The sequence below is a fragment of the Oncorhynchus nerka genome, linkage group LG7 (assembly GCF_034236695.1).
Source record: "Oncorhynchus nerka isolate Pitt River linkage group LG7, Oner_Uvic_2.0, whole genome shotgun sequence".
Classification (NCBI taxonomy): Eukaryota; Metazoa; Chordata; class Actinopteri; order Salmoniformes; family Salmonidae; genus Oncorhynchus; species Oncorhynchus nerka.
Genome location: NC_088402.1, coordinates 44,165,148 through 44,180,783, shown reverse-complemented (window position 1 = coordinate 44,180,783; position 15,636 = coordinate 44,165,148). Strand labels below are relative to the sequence as shown.

At 48.7% G+C, this 15,636-nt stretch overlaps 1 protein-coding gene across 1 annotated transcript in view; it reads left to right on the top strand.

The window, feature by feature from the left end:
* The first annotated feature begins 902 nt into the window (after positions 1-902).
* LOC115131756 (RNA-binding motif, single-stranded-interacting protein 3-like) overlaps positions 903-15,636 on the top strand; it is a 225,349-nt gene continuing 210,615 nt past the window's right edge. The window contains exon 1 of the mRNA XM_029663709.2: positions 903-1,987. Coding sequence (XP_029519569.1) covers positions 1,913-1,987 — 75 coding nt within the window. The 5' untranslated portion in view covers positions 903-1,912. The remainder of the gene's footprint in view (positions 1,988-15,636) is intronic.

The following is a 15,636-nucleotide window of genomic DNA, read 5'->3' as shown; positions in this document are numbered from 1 at the left end:
CGGTGAACAGGTCAGGTTTCCACATCCGCAGGCAGAACAGTTGAAACTGGAGCAGCAGCACGGCCAGGTGGACTGGGGTCAGCAAGGAGTCATCATGCCGGGTAGTCCTGAGGCATGAGAGCGACTTACAGGAGCAATTATGGTTAAGGGCCTTGCTCAAGGGCACTTCGACAGATGCTTTTCACCTAGTCTGCTCGGGGTATTGAATTAGCAGCCATTCAGTTACTAGCCCAACGTTCTTACCGCTCGGCTACCTGCCACCCTCATCATGTGGAGGCATAGCACCCAGAGTGATCATTTAGAAATGATGTTTGCATTTGAATATGTTTTTAAGTGCTGGTCTGTCATGGTTACACAGACAGTCAAGCACAGTACGTTTGCACAAATATGATGTGTTATGATGTATCGTCGCAGCAATATGGAGGGTATAAATTAGACAGGGCGTTGGATGTGCTGTCGCTAACTGACCATGTCATTTACCTCCAAGAGAAAAGTGAACGCTTGAAAAGAGACCTATAAAGCAAAACCTAGCGCTATTTCGTCGTTTTTTATAAGTATGGAGTCATATTTAAGACGACTGATTTCTTCAGAAATAAAATCATCCCACATTGATGCAGGAGAGTTTAAACCCGGCGTTAGGTCCTTTGGCAGCCAACAGGGGGGGCCTGCCTGCCTGCCGTCCCCCTCTCCCCACTCCTTTCTCTGGCTGTGGAAATACTGCAGCCCCCTGATCTGCGTCTGGATCGCTCTCTCACACTGAGCCGACTCAAGTCCCTCCTACCGGCTGTGCAGGACGAGCCCCCTTCACCACACACACACACACACACACCAACACAGCGACAGAGAGAGAGAGAGAGAGAGAGAGAGAGAGAGAGAGAGAGAGAGATTTTACAAGAGCAGGAAAAGGGAGGAGCGCAGACAGGAGACTCTCTGGCTTGTATGTCTGTTGGGCACCTGGGACACTGTCATTGTGCTTCTCGGTATAGTATTTTTTTCTCTCCTTCTCTGAACCAGCCGGGAGTCTTTCCCCCCCCCCTCGGTACCGTATCAATTAGGAACTGGGATTGTTTCTGTGTAATCTGCTCTGCTCTGGCTGAACCGTTACAGACTGCGATTGCTTCTTTGGTTTGTTCCTGCCCGCCTCTCGGCGTTCCGATTCGGACCCTCCCCAAAGTGCATCTGTTAGTGCGCCGCTGAGGATATATCCTGTGTCCAACAGTACAACATAGAGCAGCTGGGATATCAGACTATAGAGGCGCGCGCGAGAGAGAGCAGCCGAGTGAGCAACAGAGAGAGGCAGATACAGAGAGTGCGAGAGAGATTGAAGCCGAGCGGCGAGGTAAGCTATAGCGAGACAGCGTAGATAGAAAAGTGATCTTCATATCCTCCTCCCTTTTTCCTTGTTTTTCCTTTTTTCTCCTCTACTACACTCTCCTGTGCCAGCAATTTGTTCGCAGGACTGCCTGGAACCACTGCCACCTGCTCATCTTCCTCCTCCTCTTCCTCCTCCACCTCTCTTCTCACGCGTTACTATCCGACAGCCAGCCAGTGAGGGAAAGACAGGAGACGCAGACAGGGCACGCAGCAGCAGCGTCCGTTTTTTTTTCAAACTCTTGTGGGGAATATTTTTGAGGAACCCGAATGAGCATCCGCCGAGCTCTACTCCAGGAGATTTAAGTGAAAGGCGTCGTCGGGCAGGAACTACCCCCACAGAGGCGACCCCTCTCCCAGCCACTCTCCGTCAGACGAACCCTGCTAGCTCTCCGGAGGACCAGCAGTGATTGAACACACCACTGTGGACGGGGGAAAACAAGGGACCTACAGTCAGAGAGCCGAGCCCCAGTACTACTACCGCTCGTCCGACCGCCTCCGCGCAACCATTCCCTGCCACGGCGCTAAGGATTCCAGCTATATGGGCAAGCGATTGGAACAGCAACCAATGTACCCTCAGTACACATACTACTACCCCCACTACCTCCAGACCAAGGTAGGGCACCCACGGCTCATCACTTCAGTGCCTTTAACCTCCCTCCCTCCCACACCCCTACCTCCTCCCATCCTCCTACTCTAATCCTCCCCCTCCTTCGCTCCTCCTGTCAAGCCGCTGTGTGGGGATGGGGTGTGAACGGTGGCCTTGGCCGTGAGTGGCTTTCTGGGGTTTGCATCTCTCTCACTTGGTGAGGCATCACAACGCTAGTTTGTCCAGCCTTGGCACGGCTAGTGGAGCTGTCCGGAAGATTGATTAATTGATTAAGGCTAACTGGATTGGATCGTGATAGGTTTGTTGCGATTGTTAGGTTGGCAAACTGTTAATCAAACTGGCTTTGTCACGTTTCTTGGTCCACTATATTAAGATACTGAGAATTAATATTGGGTGAAATATCAAGAGGGTGGCGTGTCATGAGTCAGAAACACAATGAGAACCACAATTGAAATAAGCCTCTAGGCTTTTTTGTGTTGTTATCCTCAATCATTTAAAAAAAATAATATTTAATGTTGTTTAATGTTGTCTACGTCTGGAGCAGCCTAATACTTTTCATTATGTAATACATTCAATATATCAACCAATGAGACGACTACCCACCCATATCTCCTATCCTGGCTCAGCCATGCCTTCCCCTTATAACTGACATGGTGGCCAGCCACAGGCTGAAAGTAAACAGGCATCTGCCAGGGCTGCCTTTATTTGCTCTAGCCGTTGTATGCATCACTACCTTTGGCGCGGGGACCTAGGCTCTGGTTGGTGGCTGATGGCGGGACAGTTGGTAGACTTAAAGTCCTCCGTCATCAAAAATAGAGACGAATGCAGATAAAGCCATGGAACGCCTTTTGTCATCTTCCCTTCCTATTGTAAAGAGCTGCTGAGGTAGTATTCTGGAGGGTCCTAGAGGAGAATATCGGCATCCCGACCTGGTAGCCCGCTGGCTTCTCTTCTGATTTATAGTTTAATACATTTGTGCTGTGGCCATATGGCTTCTCTCTCACTCTGCCCCCTCCCCTCTCTATCCCTCTTTTCCTCTGCCCCCCTCTCTATCCCTATTTTCCCGCTGCCCCCTCCCCTCCCTATCCCTCTTTTCCTCTGCCCCCTCCCTTCCCTATCCCTCTTTTCCTCTGCCCCTCCCCTCCCTATCCCTCTTTTCCTCTGCCCCCTCCCCTCCCTATCCCTCTTCTCCTATGTCCCCCCTCCCTATCCCTCTTTTCCTCTGCCCCCTCCCCTCTCTATCCCTCTTTTCCTCTTCCCCATCCCCTCCCCTCCCTATCCCTCTTTTCCTCAACCCCCTCCCCTCTCTATCCCTCTTTTCCTCTGCCCCCTCCCCTCTCTATCCCTCTTTTCCTCTGCCCCCTCCCCTCCCTATCCCTCTTTTCCTCTGCCCCCTCCCCTCCCTATCCCTCTTTTCCTCTGCCCCCTCCCCTCTCTATCCCTCTTTTCCTCTGCCCCCTCCCCTCCCTATCCCTCTTTTCCTCTTCCCCCTCCCTCTCTATCCCTCTTTTCCTCTGCCCCTCCCCTCTCTATCCCTCTTTTCCTCTGCCCCTCCCCTCTCTATCCCTCTTTTCCTCTTCCCCTCCCCTCCCTATCCCTCTTTTCCTCTTCCCCTCCCCTCCCTATCCCTCTTTTCCTCTGCCCCTCCCCTCTCTATCCCTCTTTTCCTCTTCCCCCTCCCCTCTCTATCCCTCTTTTCCTCTGCCCCTCCCCTCTCTATCCCTCTTTTCCTCTGCCCCTCCCCTCTCTATCCCTCTTTTCCTCTTCCCCTCCCCTCCCTATCCCTCTTTTCCTCTTCCCCCTCCCCTCCCTATCCCTCTTTTCCTCTGCCCCCTCCCCTCTCTATCCCTCTCTTCCTCCCCTCCTTTTCCTCTGTCATATCTCAGAGGAGCTCGTCTCAGGTCTCTCAATCAGAGGTCCCCTCAGCCCTCATTTCCTTCCGCTCTCCCTCCCTCCCTCCCTCACCACCCCACTGCAACCCCCCCTCTTCGTTGTCGACTCCCACTCAAGGTCGGCGCAGATCGGGCCCAGCCTCCGTCAGTGATTGACGTTTCCTTGAGTGCGATATCCATGTCATGCAAACTCGTCTGACCAACGGCAGCGGACAAACCCAACAGCACCTTTTTTAAATTTTTATAGTCGTCGAGAAAGGGTTTTATTTTCCCGGCTAGTTACTCTAGCCAGTGCCCATTACGAGTACGTATGCATGGCATATGTATGTGTGGGCCAGTGATGTGAGAGCAGAAGTCTCTCTCTGTGACTGAGAGTGCAGGGAGGGAGTGCTGCCATTAATGATCATTGATCGGGAGATTATAGGGAAGGGCCTTGGCAGGCAGGCGTGATGCTGGGCCTCAGCATCAGGGGGCAGCCGCTAGGCCACACAGGCAGGCAGCCTCCCTCCCCAACCTGAATTAAGCATCCATCTAAAGTCATCCAGGGCTGTCTATTAATCTTCATTTCAGCATGCTCTGGATATGGCCTCATTCTCCCAAGGGGGCATAAATAACTGCTAGCGATGAAGGAGATAGGGGTTCTAGGGAACGTAACTCATACCAAATTGTTGCCACGCTCGTCCTTTCCCGACTCCATTTTATGACACATATCGGAAATACTTCTCGGCCGAGGAATATATAGAATCTCCAGAACATCTGGGTTCTATTAGGATGTATAAAAAGTATATTATGAGTTTAACACTGCCTTACGTCTTCTTGGTATGAAGGAATGTCTTTGTCCGCGAGGCGTTTTCAATTTCAAACGCTTCAAATCGCCACGTATATTTCTGCTGGACCCGCCGCCGTTTGCCGACCGCCTGGCAGTAAAACTCAGAAAGGAGATGAAACAATAACATTTGGCCCTCTATTGATTAGTGCAGTGGAGCGTAGCATGTGCGTCTCTTGAGCACAGTGATTTATCCCCGAAAGAGCATTCCTATGGCTTGTTTTATAAGGTACGGAGGCGAAGGGAAGCCCGCAGGACAGTGCTTTGATACGGGAATCGTTTCGAGGCCTGTTTCTGTTCCCATGCTGCTCTGTGAGCGAACGGAGCCGACGCTGAATCTCCCTCAGATATGGTGCTTTATTGAACACGCCGACTAGGGTTTCACTAGAATTCTGTATTTGATTTGAGTATTTTTGTTTGATTTGAATCCTAAGTGAATTGTAGATGTTATACAAATGAGGAAATGACAGTAAATACATTAATGATAGTTATTATGGGAAATGTGTGCGTTTCGTCCCAACGCTATGTCTGTTGGCAACATTCTGTAGGCCTTGGCATGTCATGGTTATCCGTAGAAACTTGAATTGACAGCTATTTTGGTGTCCGACTACAGAATTTCCAAAGTGCAAGTTGCGGGTACGGTCACGTTTATTTGCCCCTTTTTGAACGCGTCTCCTATTTGAGATTTTTTGATGAATTGCCTCGTTTATGCAGAGGCTCTCGTCTTCCACAGGACGGCCCACAGTAGTCGCCAGAGTCCACTGTACTACAATGACACCCCTCATAGTCCTAGTCCATCACACCCTTCCTGTCAAGAGATCAGAGAGACAGGCACACATACACACACACACACACACACCGTCTGTGTTACAGTCACGCTAGTAGGGCATACAGAGAGAAGCACAGGGGCAGACGCAGAGGTAGATTTAACAAAGGCTAATATCCCAGGTCTTAAGTAAACACCAGTCAACGGAGGCCCATTGAGTGGCTTTATGCCTGTGTCTGCCTGGACCTTGGGCTCCATTTGTACTTTCTCTAATTCCTTATGGCGGGGGAGTGGGGGTAGGAGCGGGTTAAAAAGCAAGGAAAAGGGTTTGGTTACATCACACGGGGCGAGCCATTGTGCTGCAATAATAACAACAGGCCCATCTAAATCCCGCCGCTTTCAAGCCTGGCTAACACCCGCTGGCCGGCCAGCGCCACAGTATAACCCCGTTCCGGGTGTAGCCTTTCAGTGTAGCCTCATCAAAGGCCGAGCAAAGAGAAAGTTCAGTTCTTTTGGGGTTCAGTTGGGTTTTAAAGGGTGGACATGCTGTGGAACAGAGCTAGTCGTCTGCTTGCTGCAGATCTCCGCGAGGGCAGCACAAAGGGCTCCAGCTAGGAGAGAGGATATTACATTCAGTGTTCCTCGAGCTAAAGGCTTCTTATCCACGCGACGTATTAATATAACACAGAGAGCGTCACGGCGCACAATTAGTCGTTTCCGGAGACAATTGTTAATACATCCTTCAAGAGGGATTGAACGAAACCACCTGCCGAGGCCGTGCTGTTGAAATACGCGCATGAAGCTAATCTAGTCCGTATACAATGACGGTTGGCAGCGGCATCTCGGCTAGCTCCCTCTCTACCTTGTTTTCCCTCCACCCGGATCACCGCCACTATCCGGGGGCTTTTGGATCATTCATCAACCCACGCCCACATCTCTGGTTTTTATCTGCCTTATAGCGCCTGTTATCTCGCCATACAATCCCTCTCCGTGTAGCCGTCACTCAGTGGAGTGGATAGCTTCATTTATCTACCTGTGTGCTGTACATAACACAGCGCCGAGGCCACTCTGGCCTCCTTCTCATCTGTCAACTGACAACTCGGCCCCTATCTACACACGTACATTACTGTACCCGCTGCCCGCCGCCTCTGCTTCCTCCTAAGCACTGGAGTGAGCTACAGAGGCCCGGGGCCTCGTTTATAAACGTTGCGTATGCCCAAAATATGCCCCCCCCCAAAAACGTGCGCGCGTCAGTTTTCACGCAAAAGTTGGCATTTTAAACCATACGTACGCACAGTTTCTAGTGGTTGAAGTATTGCATTTCAAGAAGGCGAAAGAAGCCTAGTAGCCTGTCGCAAATGGGGAATATATAACAACAACAACAACAACACACTGGCAGCCTACCATAATATAATAACAAGATGCAGAAATGTGCCATTAGTGATAATTTGCCGCTATCTCCGTATTCTACGGTCATTAGAAATAGGCATTAATTTCCTATTGTTTTAGGTTAGTTCATCTCCATGATCATTGCAGGAAATGTGTCTGACTCACCTTGTCTGACTGCGAAAGCCCAAAATGTCCTCATGGCCGACAACAATTACGTTAGTGTGGGCTACCATTCGTCCCATCTCTCATTTAATTGGACCCACTTCACAGAAAAGCTATTTCAAGTAGTTTGCTCTGTGCGATCCGATTCTGGCCATGATTACAGAAGTAGCCATACAACAACCATGCGCATTTCTCATTTGATTGGGCCTATTAGATAGGATATTGTATTTTCAACTTTTTGCTCTCTCAAATCAAATTAAATTGTATTTGTCACATGTGCCGAATACAACAGGTGTAGTAGACCTTACAGTGAAATACTTAATTACAAGCCCTTAACCAACAATACAGTTTTAAGAAAAAAGTAAGAGCTAAGAATAACAAATAATTAAAGAGCAGCAGTAAATAACAATAGCGGGGCTGTATACAGGGGGTATTGGTACAGAGTCAATGTGTCAATGTGCGGGGGGCACCGGTGTCCAGGTAATTGAGGTAATTATGTACATGTAGGTAGAGTTATTAAAGTGACTATGGATAGATAATAACATAGAGTAGCAGCAGCGTAGAAGAGGGGAGGGGGGGTGCAAATGGTCTGGGTAGCCATTTGACTAGATGTTCAGGAGTCTTATGGCTTGGGGTTAGAAGCCTTTTAGAAGCCTCTTGGACCTAGACTTGGCGCTCCGGTTCCGCTTGCCGTGCGGTAGCATAGAGAACAGTCTATGACTAAGGTGGCTGGAGTCTTTGACAATTTTTAGGGCCTTCCTCTGACACCGCCTGGTATAGAGGTCCTGGATGGCAGGAAGCTTGGCCCCAGTGATATACTGGGCCGTACGCACTACCCTCTGTAGTGCCTTGCGGTCGGAGGCCGAGCAGTTGCCATACCAGGCAGTGATGCAACCCGACAATCAAGCTCTCGATGGTGCAGCTCTAGAACCTTTTGAGGATCTGAGGACCCATGCCAAATCTTTTCAGTCTCCTGAGAGGGAATAGGTTCGTGCTCTCTTCACGACTGTCTTGATGTGCTTGGACCATGTTAGTTTGTTGGTGATGTGGACACCAAGGAACTTGAAGCTCTCAACCTGCTCCACTACAGCCTCGTTAATGAGAATGGGGGCGTGCTCGGTCCTCCTTCGGTTTATAACATACAGTAGAATTGAACAGGTGAACAGACTGTTCATCTTTTGCGTTGTGTGTAGGCTAACACTGTAAGTAGGTCTACTGTAGTTTATATTTTTCAGAGTAGACAATGTTACAGAATTCGTGGGCAGTGCAGCATATTTAGGTTCGGGGGAAAAAAACATGATTGAATTCAAAAGATCCGTTTACAGGTCCACAGCAATTCGCAATTTTTGTTTGTCTTTCAGAAATGGTCAGATACAGCAAGTCACATGGAAACATTCTGCCAACACCTCCAAAGACATTTGACCAAGTTCGCAGTTGCTATTTCCTGTAGATGGCCTAATTCCAATACTTCCAAAGTGTACAGCAAATAAGGGTGTTATTTTCACCATAAAAGGTGAATGGGGGGGGGTTATCCAGGCGGCGCTATAATGCTCGTTCACGAGCCCACAGTTTTACGCCAGGTCTGATTGATAATGAGAAACGTGCGTGTGGCGTGTCCCAAGTTAATACATCTCTATACTTTGTTTTAAATGTACTCAACATTTATAAATTAGGTCCCTGCCCCTTACACACTCAGGTCCACATCTCATTATGGCTGCTTTGTGAGAGTGTGTTCGGCCTTTCAACGTTCAATATTCATTCTATCGAAAGACAATTAAAAATAAAATAAAAAACTGGGAGAATTTGATGGAATCTTCCATTTCCTCTGTTCCGGTCTTCACTAGTTGAACCCGCAGAGCTATCACAATCAGGTGGGATTTAAGGGACTTGGATTTACTGGGAAATGTATTCTGCTGTAAATGTAACTGTAGCACAATTAATGTAGCCATAGTGTAACATGCTTACCGTGAATTGCTTATGACCACAGATGCTCCCTGATTGTGAGTCTGTGAGTGAGTGCTGCTGGCGGTGGTGTCAGTGTGACCTCAGGGAGCCCTCGTCACTGTGTTCTCTGTCCCCGGCCATCTGGAGCCACAGGCAGCTCTGCTCTGCTCTACAGAGGGAAGCTAGGCTGCTGCTGCTTCTGCTGTATGGGGGGCAGGGGCTGGAGTATAGCAGAGTCCTGCAGCACTACAGTGGAGTGGAGTGGGCTCAGCGATGCCCAGTGGATTCCTTTGTTTCCCGGGTCTTGCTTTTCTGCAAGTGCACGCTCAATTCTTTTTTGTCTTTGATGCTGTGGCTCATACACATGACCTTCGTTGCTGTCCCTCCCTCTCTTTTCTTGTTTTGTTTTGCCTTTCAAGTTCACTCCCCATTTGAATCTCCCTCTCTCCATAATTTTCTCTCGTTCAGTCCTCCTCTTTTTCTGTCTAACTCCCTCTTTCCTGGAGCCCCCGCTGACTACTGTGCAGGGTGGCAGGGGTGGTGGCCGAGGCCCCTTCTGTGTAAATGCCCATTTTTACACTCACTTGCGGATATTAACGTCAGAGAAGTAGGACATGAGTAAAACTAGCTGCAGGGCTGGCACACCACGAGCCTTGTATTCTGAGCTGCGTAACTGCAATTCCGAGGGCAACAAGATACCATCTCGCTTTGCCCCATTCTGGAAAGACAGGACAGAGCAGACAGAATGTTTGTGAGAGAGCCTGCTGTGAGTGCTGCACCCTGTTAGCATGTACTTGCCTCTCCGAGCGAGGTTAGGCAGCAGCTATGAGGGTCTTCGCTACGCCTGGAAGGGACTGACAGGATGTTAGTGAAAGGTGTGTTGTTCTACTGTAACCGTAGACCCGGCTGTCGGTCTGCTGTGTCTGGCCTGCCTCTGCTCTGTCAGCCCGGCTTCAGGACGGAAAGTGCGGTCTGGTACCCAGAGTGTCGGCGTGGGCGCGGTGCTCTCTCACTCGGAGCTAGCCAGGGTAATTGCTCCAGCAATTTTTGACGAAGGGGCTTCGTTTGAAGGAGCCAATGGATCCCCTGCTTTTTACGTACTAGAGAAAGGCTGTTAGTTCACATGTGGCAGTCCGGGAGTCTGCGAGAGTGAGTGGCTTGTCTCTATTTTTATACGCAATGAGAGATAATCATCAGCCTAGACTAGCCGTCCTCTCAGGGACATGGCATGGCTGTCCCAGCACTCCGAATGGTTTCAGCTTATTATAGGGTTATATTCTAGTCTGTGGCCTGAGCCATACCAGCCGTCTATGTTATGATAAACACAGAAAGCCTAATGACATCGAAAAAGAGAGCAGAGCTCCGCACTCAAAATGAGCCTCTGTTTTAAGACAAAACAGCCGGCAGATAATAACAGAAGCAGAGTCAAGAGTTTCTGGAAATGGTTAAAGACGGGAGTCTCACTTCAAGTTACAACATTGTTCAAGTGGGGAGCCTTTGATGGGTTAACACTCTGGGGAGCCTTTGATGGGTTAACACTCTGGGGAGCGTAGCAGGGTTTGCACGTCGGAGTGAGGGAGTTTCTTCTTAACGGCCTCAGTTTTCATGATGTGATTTCATCGTCCTAATAATGACATCATGCTTTGACAACACTAATCCTTTGGCTCTGCACATCTCACTCTGTGGAATGAGCATTTTATTTCCATTCCAGCCGCACAAACCAATGACCTAGTGTCTCTAATCAGATGTGCAGACATGGAAATGGAGGGTGATTTGAGTCACAGACATGCAAATGGCGGTGTAGCCTTACCAGGGAGGCCCAGCCGGGCCTCTCAAACATGTATAACCCCCAACATTTACCCTACAGAGCTGCACTAGCAATGGCAGAGTCAATGAAAATACTGTCACACCTGCTTGAAAAATGGCTCAGGAAAAAGCCAATTCCGCTGTGAATGAGGATAAGCAAATAGGCATAAGGGCTTGAATAGCTGCCAGTACTGCCGGATCCTTCTAACTAAACCACAATGAGTTCCTATGCAAACAGAGATACGTGCAGCAATTTTGTGTGGCAGATGAACCTTTTCAAGCTTATGCGCGAACAGGGATAACCAAACGCAAACAGCCCTTTCTCTGGGCACTATTCGTGTTAAATGACTCAAGCCGCCTTTTGTGGTTTTTGTCTGAGTGATTATTTTGGCAGACCTTCAGAACGCCCTAACCCCTCCCCAATGCCACGGCTTGGGAGTATTAGTCAGCGTGTGGAAAAACACAGAGTGCGACAGGTAGGCGGCATGAATTAGAGTGCAACGACACCGGTGTCGGACGAGGGCGAGCCAAGTAGTCACGCAGCAGGAGGATGAATGAAAAGTAAGCGAACGCCCCGTCTGCATTATAGAGCCGAATAGGAGGAAAGATGATTATTCTTTGCCAGTAATTAGTAGCACATAAACAGCCGTCGGCAACAGAATTAAAAAGTGGCATTACGATGTGTGTTCTTCATGCACGTTGTCTCTTCTTGCACTTTTCAATAGTTAATCACTCTGCTTCGCAGTCAGCCACATATTCTCGGGGTTAAGGTTCAGTTATGTAACAGAGGACTGCACGAGACTGACTTGCGTGGTTCAGGCTTTGATGTAGAACACCGGTTTCTCCTGCACAATCTGCACTGGTGCGTACAGTATTTCCCATCTCTTCTCCTTTCATAAATTATTAAGGTCACCCACACGTTCTGGGGAGAAGAGGATAGAAAAGTTGCGAACCGTGAGTCAACGGCTTAATGCCTCGTGTCTGTCAGAGAGAAACAAACCTTATTTGGCATGAAAGGGCGTCACGACAGCACCAGTTAGAGTTGTGAATGAAATCTAGCCTACTAAATGCAAATGTTAGTTTTTGAATACTTGCTGTGGAAGTGTGAATCGAATCTAATTGTTTTTCCTATATTTTGAGTCCTTGGGCTTTTTTTTTTTAGAGTACATGGATAAGAAAACACTTGATTATTAATTCCCTGTCGCATTCCCCTCTCTCATTAGCTTTTTTGAGGACCCCGTGGAAGACTGCTATCCATTATTTATCACCTAGCCCCAAAACAGCAGCTGCATGCTTGTGTAATTGCCATATGTTCTGCTTTTGCAAGCATATTGGGAAGAATTCTTTTGCAAAGTGATTTATATCAGGCTCGCGAGGACACACTGCAACAGACATCTCCAGAACGTGTTCTCCGCTAACAATGACTGATCAAAAAAGTTCTCCGCTCCGATAACTTGAACTTTATAGGCCGCGTTGGCCAATTAACCACAATGGCATCTTGCCTAGTATCTGCGGATGCTCCCGGCAGAGCTCCTGTCTCACCGTTACAATTCAGCCGATAAAGCCATAAAGACTTGCTGGTACAGAGCTGCAGTCTGCTCCATTCAGTCCTCAGCACTTTGGGCCTGGAAGTATTCACCAGGCTGACATGGCCTCTCCTCCAACCGGTGAGTAAACACTCCGGCAACAGTGGCGCAACGTCCCCCTAGCAACGCAGCTACAGTTCTCCATCGCTTAGACTGTTACTGTAGCCTCTCTGAAATGTTTATGCCCCAGTTATGTCTGTCCGTTTCGAGAGCGGATCGTCTGCCGTTCTGTTTGGGCTGGGTTGGCCGTTTTACAGCCGGAGGTCGCTGCAGCAGGAGGCCCTCTATCTGCCCTTGTAGGGGCATGGACTCCCTTCGCTTCCAGTCCCAGGGCTTGTCTGCAGCATCAGCGCTGCACATCTGTCTATCCCATCCACGTGTGTAGAGGAGGCCCATGCCGTTATACCGAGAAATTACTGCCATGATTGGTGGAAGAGGGAGGTCCTTTAAAGGCTGTCTAACGGGGGGGGGGGGGGGGTTATCTAGCGGATCACTGGCATTGTCGTGTCATTACCGTAGCAATGGCCCGGGGGGGCTGAGGCAACCCCCGACGTGTGAGTGCGGGTCAGCCAAGGTCAGCACACCACAAAGTTCGATGCAGCGCCTACAGACATGCATACATAAGAATGTATTCAGATGTGTATGGCGAAAACGAATGGAGTACACGCACACAAGAATAGTTTGTGAGAGAAAACATTATTTTATGTATGTACAGAAATGCACGGACACGCACTCTTCACATATTAATGAATACTGTGACACACTTCAATCGTGCAAAATCCATACTCATACATGCACATGGCTTGCATCCCAAATGGCACCCAGTTCTCTACACTATATAGTACACTACTTATGAACCGGGCTCTGGGCAAAAGAAGTGCACTATATAAGGGATAGGGTACCGTTTGGGACACACATATATGGTGCGTACATACGTACATAGCATGGTAATACACATAAACATACACACTGAACTTTTGAAGAAATGAAAGCTGGCAGGACTTGCATTGAAGAGGAGGGGGGAAACGGTGCTGCGTTGTGAGAGAGAGTGGGAGCAGTGCATAGTGCATTGAGTTCACTGAGCAGAGTGGCACACAATCAGGCTTACACGCACGCACGCACAGACACACAGACACACTGCACATGCACACACACACACACACACACACACACACACACGACGCGCACAAGCACACTCACAAGCACACACACAGCCAGACAAACATACACAAACACAGACACACACACACACACACACACACACTTCTAAAGAGTAAGGCCGGAGGAGAGGGCCCTGGGAAATGTTCTGTGAAGCGCAAGCTGGAATCTGCACTGGGGAAACCTGATAGCCTGTGTCTGTGCCAAATGCATGAGGTCACCCTGACTGGCCTACCTGCCTTGCAGCCTCCTCACGTGCCCTGCACATTCCTACATCTCCCCCTCACGCCTAGCGCTCACAACACCCTACAGCAGCCTAGCGCTCACAACACCCTACAGCAGCCTAGCGCTCACAACACCATTCAGCAGCCTAGCGCTCACAACACCATACAGCAGCCTAGCGCTCACAACACCATACAGCAGCCTAGCGCTCACAACACCATACAGCAGCCTAGCGCTCACAACACCATACAGCAGCCTAGCGCTCACAACACCATACAGCAGCCTAGCGCTCACAACACCATACAGCAGCCTAGCGCTCACAACACCATACAGCAGCACTATGCATACAGTGCATACGTAAAGTACTCAGACCCTTTCACTTATTCCACATTTTGTTACATTACAGCCGTATTCTAAAACAACGACACATGTCATCAATCTACACGCAATACCCCATAATGAAAGGTTTTTGAAATGTTTGCTCATATATATATATATATATATATATATATATAAACTTTTACATAAGTTTTCAGACCCTTTACTCAGTACTTTGTTAAAGCACCTTTGGCAGCGATTACACCCTAGTCTTCTTGGGTATGACACTACAAGCTTGGCACACCTGTATTTGGGGAGTTTCTCCCATTCTTCTCTGCAGATTCTCTCAAACTCTTTCAGATTGGATGGGGAGCGTCGCTGCACAGCTATTTTCAGAGATGTTCGATCGGGTTCAAGTCCAGGCTCTGTCTGGGCCACTCAAGGACATTCAGAGACTTGTCCCGAAGCCACTCATGCGTTGTCTGGGCTGTGTGTTTAGGGTCTTTGTCCTGTTGGAAGGTGATCCTTCGCCACAGTCTGAGGTCCTGAGTGCTCTGAAGCAGGTTTTCATCAAGGATCTCTCTGTACTTCGCTCTGTTCACCTTTCCCTTTATCCTGACTAGTCTCCCAGTCCTTGTCGCTGAAAAACATCCCCACAGCACGATGCTGCCACCACCATGCTTCACCGTAGGGATGGTGAGCGGAGCCTGGTTTCCTCCAGACGTGACGCTTGGCATTCAGGCCAAAGAGTTCAATCTGCGTTTCATCAGACCAGAGAATCTTGTTTCTCATGGTCTGAGAGTCTTTAGGTGGCTTTTGGGAAACTCTAAGTGGGCTGTCATGTGCCTTTTACTAAGGAGTGGCTTCCGTCTGGCCACTCTACCATAACGGCCTGATTGGTAGAGTGCTGCAGAGATGGTTGTCCTTCTGGAAGTTTCTCCCACCTCCACAGAGAAACTCTGGAGCTCTGTCAGAATGACCATCAAGTTCTTGGTCTCCTTCCTGACCAGGGTCCTTCTCCCCCGATTGCTCAGTTTGGCCATGCGGCCAGCTATAGGAAGAGTCTTGGTGGTTCCAAACTTCTTCCATTTAAGAATGATGGAGTCCACTGTGTTCTTGGGGACCTTCAATGCTGCAGAAATGTTTTGGTACCCTTCTCCAGATCTGTGCCTCGACACAATCCTGTCTTGGAGCTCTACGGACAATTCCTTCGACCTCATGGCTTGGTTTTTACTCTGCACCATGCACTGTCAACTGTGAGACCTTATATCCAAATCCATGTCCAATCAATTGAATTTACCACAGGTGGACTCCTAGTTGTAGAAACCTCTCAAAGATGATCAATGGAAACAGGATGCACCTGAGCTCAATTTCGAGTCTCATAGCAAAGGGTCTGAATACTTATGTAAATAAAATATTTCTGTTTTATATATTTTTTTATACATTTGCAAAAATTTCTAAAAACCTGTTTTCTCTTTGTAATTATGGGGGTATTGTGTGTAGATTGAGGGAAATCTTTTTTTAAATTAAGTTTTAGAATAAGGCTTTAATGTAACAAAATGTGGAAAAAGTCACGGGGTCTGAAT